This window comes from Pan troglodytes, chromosome 13 (genome assembly GCF_028858775.2).
Source record: "Pan troglodytes isolate AG18354 chromosome 13, NHGRI_mPanTro3-v2.0_pri, whole genome shotgun sequence".
NCBI lineage: Eukaryota > Metazoa > Chordata > Mammalia > Primates > Hominidae > Pan > Pan troglodytes.
Genome location: NC_072411.2, coordinates 102879431 through 102898202, shown reverse-complemented (window position 1 = coordinate 102898202; position 18772 = coordinate 102879431). Strand labels below are relative to the sequence as shown.

At 43.9% G+C, this 18772-nt stretch overlaps 1 protein-coding gene across 4 annotated transcripts; it reads left to right on the top strand.

Annotated features, from left to right (window-relative positions):
- Positions 1–6073: 6073 nt before the first annotated feature.
- Positions 6074–17901, top strand: CLK1 (CDC like kinase 1). Of its 4 annotated transcripts, none has more exons than XM_001170873.6 (13): positions 6176–6406; positions 9112–9272; positions 9509–9737; positions 10762–10852; positions 11235–11301; positions 12893–13009; positions 13098–13264; positions 13997–14091; positions 14175–14304; positions 15904–15986; positions 16295–16374; positions 16996–17086; positions 17533–17901. In XM_001170873.6, exons 2-13 carry the CDS (start codon positions 9112–9114, stop codon positions 17674–17676), a joined length of 1455 nt encoding a protein of 484 aa, XP_001170873.1. In that variant the 5' UTR covers positions 6176–6406; the 3' UTR covers positions 17677–17901. The 4 variants fall into 4 exon arrangements, with proteins under 4 accessions (XP_063647572.1, XP_001170873.1, XP_009442232.1 ...); XM_009443957.3 differs by lacking the exon at positions 6176–6406 and adding an exon at positions 6537–7048; XM_063791502.1 differs by lacking the exon at positions 10762–10852 and having other exon boundaries at positions 6074–6406.
- The last annotated feature ends 871 nt before the right edge of the window (positions 17902–18772 follow it).

Here is an 18772-nt window from a genome sequence, read left to right as displayed (position 1 = left end):
CCTTCAGGCTATGTGTATAAGGTATATATGAAACGTAAATGAACTTCATGTTTAAATTTGGGTCTCATCTCCAAGATATCTTATTATGTATATGCAAGTATCCCCAAATCTGAAAATTTGGGTATTCCTGAAACTGATACTAATGGTAAGAGCTCTACCATTAATTATTCACTTTATACAGTTAGAAAGAGGAGGGACAGGATAAAAAGTTAGTCTGGAAAGGCCAGCCAATCCATTTGCTATTTTCTCTGATTTTTTTTTTTTTTTCTTTTTGAGATGGAGTCTTGCTCTTTTACCCGGGCTGGAGTGCAGCGGGTCACTGCAACCCCTGCCTCCCAGGTTCAAGTGATTCTCCTGCCTCAGCTTCCCAAGTAGCTGGGACTACAGGTGCACACCACCATGCCCAGATACTTTTTGTATTTTTTTTTTCAGTAGAGACGGGGTTTACAGAGACCATGTTGGCCAGGATCGTCTTGATCTCTTGACCTCATGATCTGCCCACCTCGGCCTCCCAAAGTGCTGGGATTACAGGTGTGATCTTTAGGTTTACAGTAAAGGCTCTCAGAGGTCCTGGAGGCCGAGTGTGGTGGCTGACACCTATAATCCCAGCACTTTGGGAGGCCAAGATGGGCGGATCACGAGGTCAGGAGATCAAGACCATCCTGGCTAACATGGTGAAACCCTGTCTTTACTAAAAATATAAAAAATTAGCTGGCCATGGTGGCGGGTGCCTGTAGTCCCAGCTACTTGGGAAGCTGAGGCAGGAGAATCGCTTGAACCGGGGAGACAGAGGTTGTAGTGAGCCAAGATCGAGCCATTGCACTCCAGCCTGGGTGACAGTGGGAGACTCCATCTCAAAAAAAAAAAAAAAAAAAAAAAGATGTCTTGGAATACAGTAAACACTCAACATTTCCCAACTGATTTGCTCATGGACTTTTTTTTTTTTTTTTTTTTTGAGACATAGTCTCACTCTTGTCACTCAGGCTGGAGTGCAATGGCACAATCTCGTCTCACTGCAACCTCCGCCTCCCGGGCTCAAGTGATTCTCCTGCCTCAGCCTCCCAAGTAGCTGGGATTACAGGCATCTGCCACCATGCCTAGCTATTGTTTTTTTGTGTTTTTAGTAGAGACAGGGTTTCACCATGTTGGCCAGGCTGGTCGTGAGCTCCTGACCTCAGGTGATCCGTCCACCTTGGCCGCCCAAAGTGCTGGGATTACAGGCGTGAGCCACCACACCCGGCCTGCTCATGGACATTTTTAAAGGCATATCTTTTTTTTTAATTTTAGATTCAGGAGGTACATGTGCAGGTTTGTTACAAGTGTATAATGCATGGTGCTGAGGTTTGGGCTTCTACTGATCCTGTCACCCAGACAGTGAACATAGTGCCCAAAAGGAAGCTTTTCAGCTCTTGCCCCTGCCCCTTCCTCCTTTTTGGAGTCCCCAGTGTCCACTGTTCCCATCTTTTTGTCCATGTGAATCCAAGATTTAGCTCCCATTTATTGTAACTGAATGCAGGCTGGGCTGCACGCCACTTGCAAAGTCAATAACAAGGAGGAGATGCAGTAAAAGGAAAGTGACTTTATTCCAGAGCTAGCAGTGGGGAAATGGCCAAAGCTAGTACCTTAAAGAAATCATTTTGAACTTTAGGCTGGGGAGAGGGGCTTAAAAAGGGAACTTAGATTGGGAGGCATGCGGGAGTGGTGCAGGGTTTCAGATCTCTGTGGCTTGCTGTAGTGGCTATCTTGAGTTGTGGTCCACCTGGAGTGGGGGCTGGCATCATCTCAACAATGGCTGGGTTGTTGACTAACCACCTTAAGGTAATCTCTGGAATTTTGCAGCTGGGTCTCCAAGCCTGGTATATGTCACGATTAGCCCTTGATGGGCCGGGCACAGTGGCTCACACCTATAATTGCAGCACTTTAGGGAGGCCAAGGTGGGAGGATCACCTGAGCCCAGGAGTTTTAGATCAGCCTGGGCAACATAGTGAGACCTTGAATCTACTAAAAATTGAAAAAAAAAAAAAAAAAAAAGCCAGATGTGGTAGCCCCAGCTACTTAGAAGGCTGAGGTGGGAGGATTGCTTGAGCTAGGGAAGTAGAGACTGCAGTGATCCATGGTCGTGCCACTGGACTCCAGCCTGGGCAAGAGAGTTAAGACCCTATAGATAAGAGTGTATAGTGTAAGTTTAACAAGTGTACAGTTAGATAAATGTGCATAGTATAAGGGAGTGTGAGGCGGGAAACGGAGGGAAACAGTTTTAACAAGACTACATTCTGAAATTAAGAAAGAAAGGGCCAGGCACGGTGGCTCACGCCTGTAATCCCAGCACTTTGGGAGGCTGAGGCAGGCGGATCATGAGGTCAAGAGATCGAGACCATCCTGGCCAACATGGTGAAACCCCATCTCTCCTAAATATACAAAAATTAGCTGGGCGTGGTGGCACGCGCCTGTACTCCCAGCTACTTGGGAGGCTGAGGCAGGAGAATTGCTTGAACCTGGGAGGCGGAGGTTGCAGTGAGCCGAGATTGCACCACTGCACTACAGCGTGGAAACAGAGGGAGACTTCTGTCTCAAAAAAAAAAAAGGAAAAAAAAAACTTTAAAATGCATTTCAAGGCTAGGATACTTGGTTATATTACAAGTGAGAACATAAGGCATATCTCTGAAAATATTGAAGAGTGGAGCTTTACAGAATATCCATTTGAAAAATGCAATGAACTAGTTAAAGGCACCAGTTTTTGGAGTTCTGGTCTGTGTTTGAATCACAGCTGTGTCCCTTACAGTGTAACTTTAAGCAAGTTAACATCTCCAAGCTTTAGTATTCTCATCCATAAATAATACCTCAGAAGACAATTGTGAGGGTTAAATGTGTGTAAAGCTTCTGGCATGTAGTAAGTAAGTAGAAGCTGCTCTCCTAACATTCATGTCCACCACAGGGCTCTCGCCTCATCACGCCATTCATTGGGTTCTACCATTGATTTCATCAAGACCATATTCTGCCCACTGCCTAGATCACAGTGGTTGGATTTGGGTGTTCCTAAAACTTATACCAGCCGAGCGCAGTGGCTCATGCCTGTAATTCCAGCCCGTTGGGAGGCCAAGGCGGGCAGATCACCTGAGGTTGGGAGTTCGAGACCAGCCTGACCAACATACAGAAAACCTGTCTCTATTAAAAATACAAAATTAGCTGGGCGTGGTGGCACATGCCTATAATCCCAGCTACTCGGGAGGCTGAGGCAGGAGAACTGTTTGAACCCGGGAGGCGGAGGTTGTGGTGAGCTGAGATCATGCCATTGGACTCCAGCCTGGGTGACAAGAGCAAAACTCCGTCTCAAAATGTTTGTCTTGGCATCAGTTCTTGGTTTGTCTCATTTCTTCCAATGGCTGGTCTAATTAATGTTTTGATTCTTTCTTGACTAGTTTGGAGATAGCTTACAGCTATCCTCTTGTCACCATTTATATCTTCCACTAAACTGAGGTGCTTTTTACTAGCAGCGAATCTGTATCCGTACAGGTCTGCAGCAACCTCAATTCTTGCCTCCTCAGAAGAAAGAATTCGACTGAGGGGCAGAAGGAGAGAGTGAGGCATGTTTTAGAGCAAGAGTGAAAGTTTATTAAAAAGCTTTAGAGGAGGAATGAAAGAGGGAAGTACGCTTGGAAGAGGACAAAGCGGGCGACTTGAAAGATAAATGTGTGGCTTGAGCTTTTGACTTGGGGTTTTATACACTGGCATACTTCCAGGGTCTTGCATTACTTCTCCCCACTTGCCCAACTCCTGAGATCTTATTGGGAAGCTGCTGCTCACCAGTTTCAGGTGTTTTCTATTAGGAGACTGCCGTTCCCTGGTGCCAGCTGTGACCAATTACTACTTCAGCAAGAGAGTTAATAACCGCCTGACCATCTCACCTGATGGTTGCCCGACACTCCTAGTGTGTGTTTGGGGGGAGCCATCTCCTGCTTTGTTCATACCTGACTAGCTACCCACTGTAACAGTGCCAGTTATACTAGTGACTTTTTTTTTTTTGAGACAGAGTCTCACTCTGTCGCCTGGGCTGGAATGCAGTGGCGCAATCTCGGCTGACTGCAACCTCTGCCTCCAGGGTTCAAGCAATTCTTTTTTTTTTTTTTTTTTTTAAGATAGAGTCTCACTCTATTGCCCAGGCTGGTACACAATGTCGCGATCTTGACTCACTGCAACCTCCGTCTCCCGGGTTCAAACAATTCTGCCTCAGCCTCCCAAGTAGCTGAGATTACAGGTGAGCACCACCACGCCTTGCTAATTTTTGTATTTTTAGTAGAGACAGTTTCAGCATGTTGGCCAGGATGGTCTCAAACTCCTGACCTCATGATCCACCCACCTTGGCCTCCCAAAGTGTTGGGATTACAGGCGTAAGCCACCGCACCCGGCATACTAATGACTTTACATTTTGTTTCACTTTTAAAATTTTAATCATTTAGGTTTCTAGACTTAGTATTAAGGCCTTTCTTTGGCCAGACCTTGTTTTGCCACTTTTTTTTTTTTTGAGACGGAGTATTGCTCTGTTGCCCAGGCTGGAGTGCAATGGTGGATCTCGGCTCACTGCAACCTCTACCTCCCGGGTTCAAGCAATTCTCCTGCCTCCGCCTCCCGAATAGCTGGGATTACAGGTGCCTGTCACCACGCCCGGGTAATTTTTTGTATTTTTAATAGAGACGGGGTTTCACCATCTTGGCCAGGCTGGTCTTGAACTCCTGACCTCGTGATCCACCCGCCTTGGCCTCCCATAGTGCTGGGATTACAGGCGTGAGCCACTGCGTCTGACCTCCTCCAAGTTTTATTCTAAACTCTGCCACTGTTCATTAGTGGTGCAAATATGTTTTTTTTAATTTTAGGAGTGTTAGTCCAAACTGCACCATTTTGTAAATCCTGCCCCCCCCCCCCCAGCCCTACCCCGTTCCACCAGCCCTGCCTGGTCTCCCCCACCCTCTATTTTGCAGACCTTGGTCAAAGTGAAACATTCCACGGGGGTTCCGGCTGTGAGAAACATCTTGCCTAACCACCTGACCACAAAACGGACAAAGGCGCAACTAAAGAAACACCCCTATCATATTCTGCCGGGAGAAAGTGCAAAGAACACCACATTCCCGGGGGGTCGTGGTGGCTCACGCCTGTAATCCCAGCACTTTGGGAGGCTGAGGCGGGTGGATCATCTGAGGTCAGGAGTTTCTACTAAAAATACAAAAAGTAGCGGGGGGTGGTGGCGCGCGCCTGCAGTCCCAGCTACTGGGGAAGCTGAGACAGGAGAATCGCTTGAATTCAGGAGGCGGAGGTTGCAATGAGTGGAGATCGCGCCACTGCACTCCAGCCTGGGCGACAGAGCAAGACGCCGTCTCAAAAACAAAACAAAACAAAACAAAAAAATCTACCACCACATTCTGCCGGAACAAGGGCCAGAACCGCCTCATTATGGGAACATCTTAACAACCTGCAGGGCAGCAAGTCAGCAAGCCATATGGCCCAGGCCCCTCCTGCCCATACCTAAAAGTACCCCACTGGTGGGCACTGGCATTAGGCTGGTTCCCCACTTCTGTAGGTCTTAGGCTGGACATAAGGCCCGCATTTGCTGTAGAGCTGCCACTCTGTATCTTTAACGCTGACCTTCCCTTCAAAACTTATCAAGGAGCTTATTTTTAGAATGTGTGCTCAGTTACGGCCATAAAAGCATCATAGACAGGGAGGTATCCTGGCTGCCCACGTTGGGCCTGATGCAGGCACCATGAGGATCAAGGTGCAGAACATTGATTTCTGTTGGCTCACACTGATCCCATTAGTAATTTGAAGCCATCTGACGCTAGTGGTATATTTTTTTTTAGAGACAGGGGTCCCGCTATGCTGTCCAGGCTGGTCTCGAACTCCCGGGCTCAGCGATCTGCTCGCCTCGGCCTCCCAAAGTGCTAGGGTTACAGGCGTGACCCACCGCGCTGTGAAGTATTAGTTTTAAAGCAATTGTTTTAGTGGTCGCTAACAGGGTACATGCTATTGTGTATACTGATTCCCTCACTTTTCCTTGTTCACAAGTTGTTCCTTGTTCTAGAGTTCAAAAACAATTATCAGTGAGTGGGGACAACGCGCCGACAGCTTCCTTTCATCCGCCACAGCGGGATCTGGTTCCCGCCCTGGCGCCTGCGCCCACGATGGTCGCGCGCGCGACACGCCCGCCACGCCCGCCCTTTCCGCCTGCTCGCCCCGTGCATGCCCCGCCCCGCGGCGGAGACGCGCTCGCTGCGTCATCAGTGTTTTCGAGACGAGTCTCGACGCAGCACCTGTCAGCTCCATTTTGTTGTTGGTGCGCGACGCAGTCAGCTGCGTGATTCCCGTGATTGCGTTACAAGCTTTGTCTCCTTCGACTTGGAGTCTGTCCAGGACGGTAAGACGCAGGAGGGAGCGGACTAGGTGACAGGGCCGTTCCTGTGAGCCTCGCGGGCGCCTGGCGATGCCCCCTCTTCCTGCTTGTTTGCTGCCCGCCGTCCCCGGCGCGACGACTGCCTGCTCCCTTCACTCCCAGGCTGCACAGTGGCGGCGCGCCCCTCTTTCCTGCGCGGCCGAGCCCGTCGCCGCCTGATCCGGCCTGCGGGGGTAGTTACGGTGTTTGCTAGGCCGGCCGCCCTCTTGGAGCGTCTGCCCTCCGCTGAGGAAGCGGCGCCGCCTGACGCGGGAGGGTCGGGCCGGCGCCATGTTGTGAACCGCCTCGGCGGAGCTGTAAGATGGCGGCTGGGCGGAGGCCGGCTTCGGCCCTGTGGCCGGAAAGGCGAGGCTCCCCGTTGAGGGGGGGGTTTGCTGGGGTTCCAGAATGTGCGTGAGCCACGCAGCTGTGGGGAAACGTTGTCTGGAGCAAGTGGAGAAAGAGACGGAACCCGTAGGGGTTACAGTTAATGTCTAATGATTAAAGTGTCGGCGTAAACATCGCGAGTGGCTTTGTCCTCAGTGGTGTTAACAAAAACCAGATTTAGGAACCCAAGGAAAGAGAAATGCCGGGGTGTATTTGAAGGAGCGTTGTGATAGAAGTCAGGTGACCGAGAATTCTATGCTATGGCGTTTCAGCCCACTCCTCTTGGGTTAGCAGTTGGAGCTTTTTTGTTCTCTTTTCTTGGAGTCTCGCTCTGTCGCCCAGGCTAGAGTGTAGTGGCGCGATCTCGAGTCACTGCAGCCTCCGCCTCCGGGGTTCAAGCGATTCTCCTGCTTCAGCCTCCGGGGTAGCTGGGATTACAGGCGCCCGCCACGACGCCGGGCTAATGTTTGTATTTTTAGTAGAGACAGTTTCACCATGTTAAGCTGGCCTCAAACTGTTGACCTCAGGTGATCCATCCGCTTCGGCCTCCCAAAGTGCTGGGATTACAGGTGTGAGCCACTGCGCCCAGCCTCCTTTTTTTCTTTTTTGAGACAAGGTCTCGCCCCTGTCGCCCCGGCCGGAGTGCAAGTGGCGCAATGACGGCTCACTGCAGCTTCGACATTGGGCTCAGGTGATCTTCCCACCTCAGCCTCCTGAGTAGTTGGGACTACAGGCGCGCGCCACCACCCCTGGTTAATTTTTTATTTTTTATAGAGGCGGGGTCTCTCTATATTGCCCTAGCTGGTCTCGAATTCCTGGGCTCAAGCAGCCCTCCTGCTTCGGCCTCCCAAAGTGCTGGGGTTACAGGCATAAGCCACGGCCCCCGACCCAATTGGAGGGCTTTAAAAATTATACTCAGGCTGGTCCAATGGTAGTGGGTTATCAGAACTTAATAGTTATTAGTGTCACAAAAATTAGTATACGACCCCTACCGCTAAATTTGACTGGCGTTAAAAAAAGAATTGTAGCGGAAGACACAGAGGGGTCCCGCCGATAAGAAAGAACGGCAGTTGATGAAGTAATTTCTGTATAATGTCTTTTTCAAGTTATTAGGTTAGAGATTTTCGATTTTGCTCGAAGCGTTTCTGAAAAGAAGGTGGCTCCTACCATTCCCAAAAAGATTTTGTTAACATTGCGTTTAGGATAAATTATGTTGTATGTGCTTGGGAGTGGTACTGGAAAGATGGTGTTTTGTTGTTTTTATATTCTGATGCCACCGTTGCCTTCGGGTGTGATTAAAGTCCTTGGTAGTTTCATTTGTCCGTTTACGGAAATGCTCTGTAATGATGATTCTGTCAGCAACTCAGATATAACTCTGATTACGTTTGCAGTAATCAGTAATGCGGTGTTGGTGAGGAACATTTATGATTGCATTTGAGTTGGAGACTAGTTTCTGGTACACGTTTAAACGGGGAGAATGACGTGTGTTTCACGTGTCTGTGAAGAGACCACTAAAGGCAGGCTTTGTGTGAGCAACATGGCTGTTTATTTCACCTGGGTGCAGGCGGGCTGAGTCAGAAAAAGGAGTCGGCAAAGGGTGGTGGGATTATCATTAGTTCTTACAGGTTTTGGGATAGGCGGTGGAGTTAAGAGCAATGTTTTGGGAGCAGGGGGCGGATCTCACAAAGTACATTCTCAAGGGCGGGGAGAATTACAAAGAACCTTCTTAAGGGTCGGGGGGAGATTATAAAGAACCTTCCTAAGGGTGGGGGAGATTACAAAGTATATTGATCAGTTAGGTTGGGGCAGAAATAAATCACAATGGTGGAATGTCATCAGTTAAGGCTATTTTTACTTTTTTTGTGGCTCTTCAGTTGCTTCAGGCCATCTGGATGTATACGTGCAGGTCACTGGGGATATGATGGCTTAGCTTGGGCTCAGAGGCCTGACAGCGTGGACTTCTATAGTGCTATATTTGTGCTACTGGTAGGGCAGGGGTAAAATTTACCAAAATTAGTAAATTGTGATTCCTCCCTCTACTTTTTTCACTTTTTTTTTTTTTTTTGCATTCTTCCAATAAATCTGGGCATGATATGGCTAATGCAGAGTGCCTGTGAATGAAGTTCAAACTGCAGAATATGGGACAACACAGTAATTGGATTTATCAGTGATTTCAGATTGGGTGATAATGATTCTTGAATTTGGTCTTAAAACGAGGTCACGAGGGGACCTTTGTAAATACGAATTTTAAACAGCTCAGTGTGGGATACAATTTAACTAGGAAAAACTTGCCTTTTATGTAGATGAGACACTCAAAGAGAACTTACTGTCCTGATTGGGATGACAAGGATTGGGATTATGGAAAATGGAGGAGCAGCAGCAGTCATAAAAGAAGGAAGAGATCACATAGCAGTGCCCGGGAGAACAAGCGCTGCAAATACAATCACTCTAAAATGTGTGATAGGTAAGGAGGATACTTAAAATGTCTGAATATAACAATACATTACTAGACAAAACTAGTATCACTTAAAATAAGTACCTGATTACTACCATTCGTTTGTGTTTCCAATGAGAGATTTTGATGGTTTGTAATGTTTGTAAAATTAAGCTGCTTGTGGGGGAGTCTAGGTGCTGTCTTGAGAGAATGTGAGGATATTTGGTCTTAGCATAAAACATTGAAAATAATTTTTATTTCTCTAGCCATTATTTGGAAAGCAGGTCTATAAATGAGAAAGATTATCATAGTCGACGCTACATTGATGAGTACAGAAATGACTACACTCAAGGATGTGAACCTGGACATCGCCAAAGAGACCATGAAAGCCGGTATCAGAACCATAGTAGCAAGTCTTCTGGTAGAAGTGGAAGAAGTAGTTATAAAAGCAAACACAGGATTCACCACAGTACTTCACATCGTCGTTCACATGGGGTATGAACGTTTTTAAAACATTTTGGAAATTTTATATCCCATGTGGAACAGGGAAACTTGAATTTTTGTGTTTGATTATTTGAGAAAGTTTTAAGATGAAATCATCTCAGTTTTAACCTGCAGGATTTTTTCTGTGTTTGTGCATTGGATAGGAAATTCCGGAAATAAAGTACACATTTAGTTCTATAATTTAATTATTGGTTGGCTCCTAATTGACATTCCAGTGAAATGATGGGAGTTAATTGATTTAATTTAGATTAGTTGAAAATTATTACAAAATATTCTAAAAGGGTTTTTTGTGGTACTTCAAGAAACCTGATTAGTTTTGATCTATTGAAATCACAAAAGTAGAACAGGGCATTTTATTTTTGTATAATTTAGGATTAGGTATGCTTCTTTGTTCTAACAAGTCATGTTTTCTAACCCTTCTTTCACTAAGCAAACCAGAACAGATTTGAACTGTTATGGGTTATATATTAGTATGGAGATCAGCTCAGATGACATTAAAAATGCCGTAGTGTTATTCTTGTATGCCAAATCTTTTTTTCCCCAAAATTAGCACTTTAATTTTATTTACTGTTATAATATTTGTTTTCTTAGATTAGGTAGGAAATCTTAATATGGCCACCGTCTACTTTGACAAGTAAATATTACATCATACGATTTTGCAACATTAAATTAGAACACTAGAAACTAAAAAATTATGTTTCAGTGAATGCTACAACTAAGCATTTTTTTTTTTTTTAAGAAAAACAATTGTATTATGTTTTGTTGCCTTGCCACTTTGAGTATCTTATCTGAAAATCTGTTCCTTGCCATGTTTTTCTCCTGTTAACATAAACTATGTGCCCTGTGAATTTCTGGGGACTGAATTTGAAATTGCTCCTGCCAACCGTTTGTGGCCTGGCGTGTATCTGAATGCCTGAATATCTCCCCGCTGAATGAATTTCGTATTCTGCCCTGAATTCACTCGGGTATATTGATTGGCTGGATGATCTTGGTGCCGCCCACTTGACGTTTCCAGAAGAGTCACCGAAGGAAAAGAACCAGGAGTGTAGAGGATGATGAGGAGGGTCACCTGATCTGTCAGAGTGGAGACGTACTAAGTGCAAGATGTATAGAATATTTTTCAACACTTATTAACTTTTCAGATAACATAATCTATATATAGATTAAGCTTTCAGGGATTTGGAAATCTTTTTTTCTTTCTCTTTTTTGTTTTTGTTTTATTTTTCCATTTCTTTTGGTGGGGGGGATTGTATTTTTGCTTTCTTTAGAAATGTAATGTTTGTTATACAGAACTTCCAGAACAGTAATCAAATTAATGAAATTAGACCTAATAATTATGTTTTTTGATGGTGTTGACCAATAAAATAAATATCTAGTGATAAGGAAATTTGTAGCATCAACTAGAATAATCTACATTGATAGCATTTATTGTGATAAGTACATTGTTTCCACTTCTTGATATGACTGAGATTTATTTCTCTCTTTTAGATGAAATTGTTGATACTTTAGGTGAAGGAGCTTTTGGAAAAGTTGTGGAGTGCATCGATCATAAAGCGTAAGTTTCCCATGTTGGGATTACATTTAGGGAAGTTGGCAATACGGGTAATTGATTTAGCTTTAGAAAGTGGTCTGACCGTGAGTTAGATACGTATCTTTATACCCTTTTTTACTTGGATGTAAGAAACTTCCAGTTAGAGGTACTTGCCCCTTCATATTTTTTAAACAGCTACTAATAGTATGTATAATTTCTAATTTTAGGCTGAGAACACACTTTATATTGTTTTGAAAGTATTGTTTTGTTGTTCAACTGGACACTGTTGTTAGGCCATATTTTTTTCCCCCGCCATATTAGTGGTTCTCAGCCTTGATTTTATGTTAAGATCCTCCTCGAGAGGTTTGCCTACCCCAGACCTTTTCAGGGTAGTTACCTAGGAATCTATATTTTTAGAAAGTGCTGTAATTCATTCTGATAACATAGCTGGAGATAACTTGGTGTCCCAAGTTTAATTATGTATGTTTATCAAACTACTGATTGAAATTTTTTTTTTTTTCTCGAGACAGAGTCTCGCTCTGTCACCCAGGGTGGAGTGCAGTGGTGCAATCTCAGCTCACTGCACCCTCTGCCTCCCGGGTTCAGGTGATTGTTCTGCCTCAGCCTCCTGAGTAGCTGGAACTACAGACACGCGCCACCATGCCCAGCTATTGTTTGTATTAGTATTGTATTGTTTGTATTAGTAGAGACTGACTATGTTGGCCAGGCTGGTCTTGAACTCCTGACCTCAGGTGACCTGCCCACCTCAGCCTCCCAAAGTGCTGGGATTACAGGCATGAGCGCCTGGCTCCAGCCATGAAATTTCTTAAGATAGTATAGAATTTTTTCCGTTACTCTTTTTTTTTTTTTTAGTTCCCTGTTTGTTGTTGTTGTTGTTGTTGTTCTTCCTCTTCCTGAATGGCAAAGCATTTTTGAGGAGGCTTCCTACTATTGATTGGTAAGGACATGAGAGCTAGAGCTCTTTTTTTGTTTATTTTTCTTTTCCCTGAGATGGAGTCTTGGTCTGTCGCCCAGGCTGGAGTACAGTGGTGCAATCTTGGCTCACTGCAACCTCCACCTTCCGAGTTCAAGTAATTCTCCTGCCTCAGCCTCCCAGGAAGCTGGGATTACAGGCACACACCACCGTGCCTGGCTAATTTTCATATTTTTGGTAGAAATAGGGTTTCACCATGTTGGTCAGGCTGGTCTCGAACTTCTGACCTCAAGTGATTTACTACCCTCGGCCTCCCAAAGTGCTGGGATTATAGGCGTGAGAGCCACTGCTCCCGGTCCTAGAGCTCTTTACTCTTTCCCCACTGTATCCTAACTCTTTTGGCAACCTGGACTAAAAGAACATTTGAGATAATGTTTGACAGTGACAGGTACCATATAGGAAGAAGTTGTTTAGCTGAAATACCAAAAAATAACTCATGTGAGTGGTGGTTTGATGAAAGAAATTTGTGTCATTCAGCATGTAATAGAATCAGAACTGAACACTAAACCATAAATTAAAAAAATACAGTGGGTCAGAGTAGTAGTACAGTTTGAAGACAGTAATACCTGGAATTGAGCGTCATGTCTGTCGTTCTTAAATTTGCATGCATCTTTCTAACAGGGGAGGTAGACATGTAGCAGTAAAAATAGTTAAAAATGTGGATAGATACTGTGAAGCTGCTCGCTCAGAAATACAAGTTCTGGAACATCTGAATACAACAGACCCCAACAGTACTTTGTAAGTATCAGATTAGAACTTGGGAAGTGGTATCAGGTATATTTAAATTAGGAGCAACTATACTTAGCTATTTTTCATGTGTTTGTAGCCGCTGTGTCCAGATGTTGGAATGGTTTGAGCATCATGGTCACATTTGCATTGTTTTTGAACTATTGGGACTTAGTACTTACGACTTCATTAAAGAAAATGGTTTTCTACCATTTCGACTGGATCATATCAGAAAGATGGCATATCAGATATGCAAGTCTGTGAATTGTAAGTTTTTGGTATATCTTCGTTAATTTGCTGGTTTTATCCATTCCACATATCAAAATGTGCATCCTAAGTGTGTACAATTTTTATTTGATTAAAAATAAAGGGGGAGGAAGAATAGGTATGAAGAGATTTGATTACAGGCTGTTGATCCAGCAGTGTACATTTCATTCAGCAAGTAGGATATCCACCATATAACAACGTACTTTGTTGCAGAGTATGATTTAGACTTTTCTGATGCGCAAAAATAGTAACTTCAAATGCTGGGTAAAAATTAAGGCGTGATATATCTCATAAAAGAAAGCTTCATAAGAGGTAGTAAGTTTTAGTTACTGGTGATTTTCTAGCAGACTGGAATGTTGACCATTCTTTGGGAAAGGAATCAGAGGTTTTTTGTTGGGTTTTTTTGTTTTTTGAAATGGAGTCTCGCTTTGTTGTTCAGGCTGAAGTGCAGTGGCGCAGTCTTCACTCACTGCAAACTCTGCCTCCCCAGTTCAAGTGATTCTCCTGCCTCAGCTTCCCGAGTAGCTAGGACTACAGGCACACACCACCACACCCGGCCAATTTTTGTAATTTTAGTAGAGACAGGGTTTCACCATATTGGTCAGGCTGGTCTCGAACTCCTGACCTCAGGTGATTACAGGCTTGAGCCACTGCACCTGGCCTGTTGTGGGGTTTTGTGGTTTGGTTTGGTTTGGTGTTTTCTGATTACAGCAGCTTTCTCTTTATTCTCAGTTTTGCACAGTAATAAGTTGACTCACACAGACTTAAAGCCTGAAAACATCTTATTTGTGCAGTCTGACTACACAGAGGCGTATAATCCCAAAATAGTAAGTCTTCCAAAATATTCATAAAGTGAGTATCTTATGCCTTAATAGCTTATGCCTTCTTAACCATCATTTATGATTTTCAGAAACGTGATGAACGCACCTTAATAAATCCAGATATTAAAGTTGTAGACTTTGGTAGTGCAACATATGATGACGAACATCACAGTACGTTGGTATCTACAAGACATTATAGAGCACCTGAAGTTATTTTAGGTGAGTATTAATTGTCCTTTGAGAACCTTTGTATTTCCTTATTGAGACTTAAAATTTTTTTTGCAGTTTTAGGTCTTACTTGTGGGGCTTTATCATTTTCTCTTTAAGGTATAAGTATCATGAAGTGCATTATGGATTTTAAGCTCTCAATTGTACCAGATAATTAGCTCTGGGAATTTGAGCAAGTGGCTTAACCTTTCTGGAATTGTTTTCACATTTGTAATATGTGGTAGGGTTTTTAATTGTAATTGTTTAATGCCGGGTGGGGCGCGGTGGCTCACATCTGTAATCCCAGCACTTTGGGAGGCCAAGGGTGGGGCGCGGTGGCTCACATCTGTAATCCCAGCACTTTGGGAGGCCAAGGCGGGCAGACAACATGGTCAGGAAATCGAGACCATCCTGGCTAATATGGTGAAACCCCATCTCTACTAAAAATACAAAAAATTAGCTGGGTGTGGTGGTACACGTCAGTAGTTCCAGCTACTCAGGAGGCTGAGGCAGGAGAATTGCTTGAACACCGGGAGGCGGAGGTTGCAGTGAGCCAAGATTGCGCCACTGCACTCCGGCCTGGGCGACAGAGCGAGACTCCATCTCAGAAAATTGTTTAATGCCTGTTTTATTCCAGACTATATATAACACTATATAATTTATTTCTTTTTATCATTTATTTATTTTTTAGACGGAGACTTGCTCTGTCGCCCAGGCTGGAGTGCAGTGGTGCAATCTTGGCTGACTGCAACTTCTGCCTCCTGGGTTCAAGCAATTCTCCTGCCTCAGCCTCCTGAGTAGCTGGGATTATAGGCACCCACCACCACACCCGGTTAATTTTCATATTTTTGGTAGAGATGGGGTTTTTACCATGTTGGCAGGCTGGTCTCAAACTGCTGACCTGGAGCAATCTGCCTGCCTTGGCTTTGCAAAGTGCTGGGATTACAGGCATGAGCCACTGCGCCCGGCCATATATATTGTATTTAACCTTGGATTAAGTGATTGCTTTAAGATCTTCCAGCTCAAACATCACATTGCATATATATGTGTATATATATAATTTGGGGGGGGGGGGCGGAGTCTTGCTCTGTCACCCAGGCTAGAGTGCAGTGGCGCGATCTCAGCTCACCGCAAGCTCCGCCTACCGGGTTCACTCCATTCTCCCACCTCAGCCTCCTCAGTAGCTGGGACTACAGGTGCCTGCCACCATGCCTGGCTAATTTTGTTTTTGTATTTTTCGTAGAGACAGAGTTTCACCATGTAGTCAGGATGGTCTTGATCTCCTGCCCTCGTGTTCCACCTGCCTCAGCTTCCCAAAGGGCTGGGATTATGCCTGTAGCGTGAGCCACTGTGCCCGGCCAATTCAGATATATATATATCTTAATAGAGGTGGGATCTCGCTATGTTGCCCAGGCTGGTCTTGAACTCCTGAGCTCAAGCAGTTCTCCCATCTTGGCCTCCCAAAGTGCTGGGATTACAGGTGTGAGCCACTGTGCCCAGCCTACATTACATGTGTTTTTTTTTTTTTAAAGTATTAGTGTTAACTAACTATTTAATTTCTTCAACAAACATTGAGTATTTTTTTTCCTTAAATTTTGCTTTGCTTTGCAGCCCTAGGGTGGTCCCAACCATGTGATGTCTGGAGCATAGGATGCATTCTTATTGAATACTATCTTGGGTTTACCGTATTTCCAGTAAGTGACAATGATCTGTTTCAACCTTGCTTTGCACAAGAAAGGTGCCTGTTTATATGAATAAATACTTTTGCTTCCCCCATTATAGACTATTAATTGTAGATAAGCATAAATAAACTAATTCATATTTCTTTCATAATTGTTTTATTTAAAACATCTTTAAGTATATAAGCAGTTATCCGTGTCCATGTAGGGAATCATTGGCGAGTTTGTTCTGCAAGCCTTAATGTTAGTTTTTTTGCTGTCAGCTTTAACTGTGTCTGTTTTGGTGGTCATCTTCCCCAAGTCTGTTTTTATTTTATTTCTAGACACACGATAGTAAGGAGCATTTAGCAATGATGGAAAGGATTCTTGGACCTCTACCAAAACATATGATACAGAAAACCAGGTACGTTTTAAGAGTTAGTGACATCCTTAGTATCATTTGAATCACATCTGCTGATTAGAACTTAATTTTTTTTTTTTTTGAGATGGAGTCTTGCTATGTTGCCCAGGCTGGAGTGCAGTGGCGTGACCTTGGCTCAATGCAAGCTCTGCCTCCTGGGTTCATGCCATTTTCCTGTCTCAGCCTCCCGAGTAGCTGGGACTACAGGCATTTGCCACCACGCCTGCCTAATTTTTTTGTATTTTTAGTAGAGACAAGGTTTCACCATGTTAGCCAGGATGGTCTCGATCTCCTGACCTTGTGATCCGCCCACCTCGGCCTCCCAAAGTGCTGAGATTACAGGCATGTGCCGCTGTGCCTGGCCAGAACTTAATTTTTTTTTTTTAATTTTCACTCTACCAAGTCTCAGGCGCTGATTAGGACTTTATAAATAATGAAGTCAAACTAATATTTTTTCGGTTAAATAGTAGATTACCTTGGTGCAAAGCAGGTAAAATTTCTATCCCATGGCTGCCATTTAAATCTCTAGAAAAGTGATCTGGAAAAGCATAGTAATTGATACCTTTGCTAGCTGTTTTAAGTTTTCAGTGTTATAAACATGAATGGATATTGACTTATTTTTAGGAAACGTAAATATTTTCACCATGATCGATTAGACTGGGATGAACACAGTTCTGCCGGCAGATATGTTTCAAGACGCTGTAAACCTCTGAAGGTAAGCCTTTGAGACATTGCTCAAATAGTCAAAACTGAGTTTCTTCTGTTTGTCTTTTGAGACCAAGCCTTGCTTCGTTGTCCAGGCTGGAGTAGAGTGGCACGATGTTGGCCCAGCTCACTGCAACCTCTGCATCCTAGGCTCAAGCAGGTCTCAGCCTCCCAAGTAGCTGGGATTACAGATGGACGCCACCACGCTTTTTTTTTTTTTTTCTTTCAAGTAAAGACAAGTTTTACTATGTTGGCCTGGCTGGTCTTGAACTCCTGGCCTCAAGTGATCCACCTGCCTTGGCCTCCCAGAGTGCTGGGATTATAGGCGTGAGCGACCATGCCTGGCCTCTTTTCTGTTTTTATGGTGGTTATATATATATGGTTTACTATACTGTTATATAGTGTAGTAAATGGTAGTGGAAAAGGCTGTTGAATGAATTTCTTTTTTTCTTCCAGGAATTTATGCTTTCTCAAGATGTTGAACATGAGCGTCTCTTTGACCTCATTCAGAAAATGTTGGAGTATGATCCAGCCAAAAGAATTACTCTCAGAGAAGCCTTAAAGCATCCTTTCTTTGACCTTCTGAAGAAAAGTATATAGATCTGTAATTGGACAGCTCTCTCGAAGAGATCTTACAGACTGTATCAGTCTAATTTTTAAATTTTAAGTTATTTTGTACAGCTTTGTAAATTCTTAACATTTTTATATTGCCATGTTTATTTTGTTTGGGTAATTTGGTTCGTTAAGTACATAGCTAAGGTAATGAACATCTTTTTCAGTAATTGTAAAGTGATTTATTCAGAATAAATTTTTTGTGCTTATGAAGTTGATATGTATCTGAACAGTTTGTTCTAAGTACCATTTTTCTTCCTACCTCTATTAAAGAATGGACATAGATTTCTGTTTTTGGAGACTTCCTCAAGTCTTTGGGAAAATTTAGCTTCATTTCCATTTTAGGGATTGTCAAGATTGAGACTTATTGCCCCCTAAGTTAAATGTAATGAAACTAGATTATGGGACACACAAAACTTAAGATTAGCCGAGAAGAGTTCCATTTTATTCCTACTCAAACTTGGTATTGCGGTTTGCTGTTAATTGTTGCACAGGATCTGAAGTCATTTGCAGAATCACACTGTGGTGGAGCTTTCATTCCTTTGCAGCCTAGTCTGTGAATTTATCAAGTGTGAGTGTGTGTAATACAGCAGATTTTTGTCTGGTTTCATCTATGTTTGATCCATTTGGGATCCTGAGGCTTAGATCTTTCCACGGTTGTTTTTTGGGTTTGGGGGGCTTTTTCTCTCTGTCTGTCTCTCTCCTCTCTCTCTCTCTCTTTTTTCTCTTTCTCTTTGTCTCTGTCTTTTTCCCTCAGCAGATTCTCATTCTCTATCCTCTCCCCTCCCCTCCCCTCCCCTCCCCACATTTCTTTCTTTCAGAAATTTTTAAATGCTGGCCAGGTGCGATGGCTCACAACTATAATCCTAGCACTTTGGTAGGCCGAAGTGGGCAGATCATTTGAGGCCAGGAGTTTGAGGTTTGAGACCAACATGGTGAAACCCCATCTCTACTAAAAAAAAATTAGCCAGGCATGGTGGCAAGTACCTGTAATGCCAGCTACGTGGGGATGCTGAAGCTCGAGAATAGCTTGAACCCGGGAGGTGGAGTTTGCAGTGAGTCCAGATGGCACCACTGTACTCCA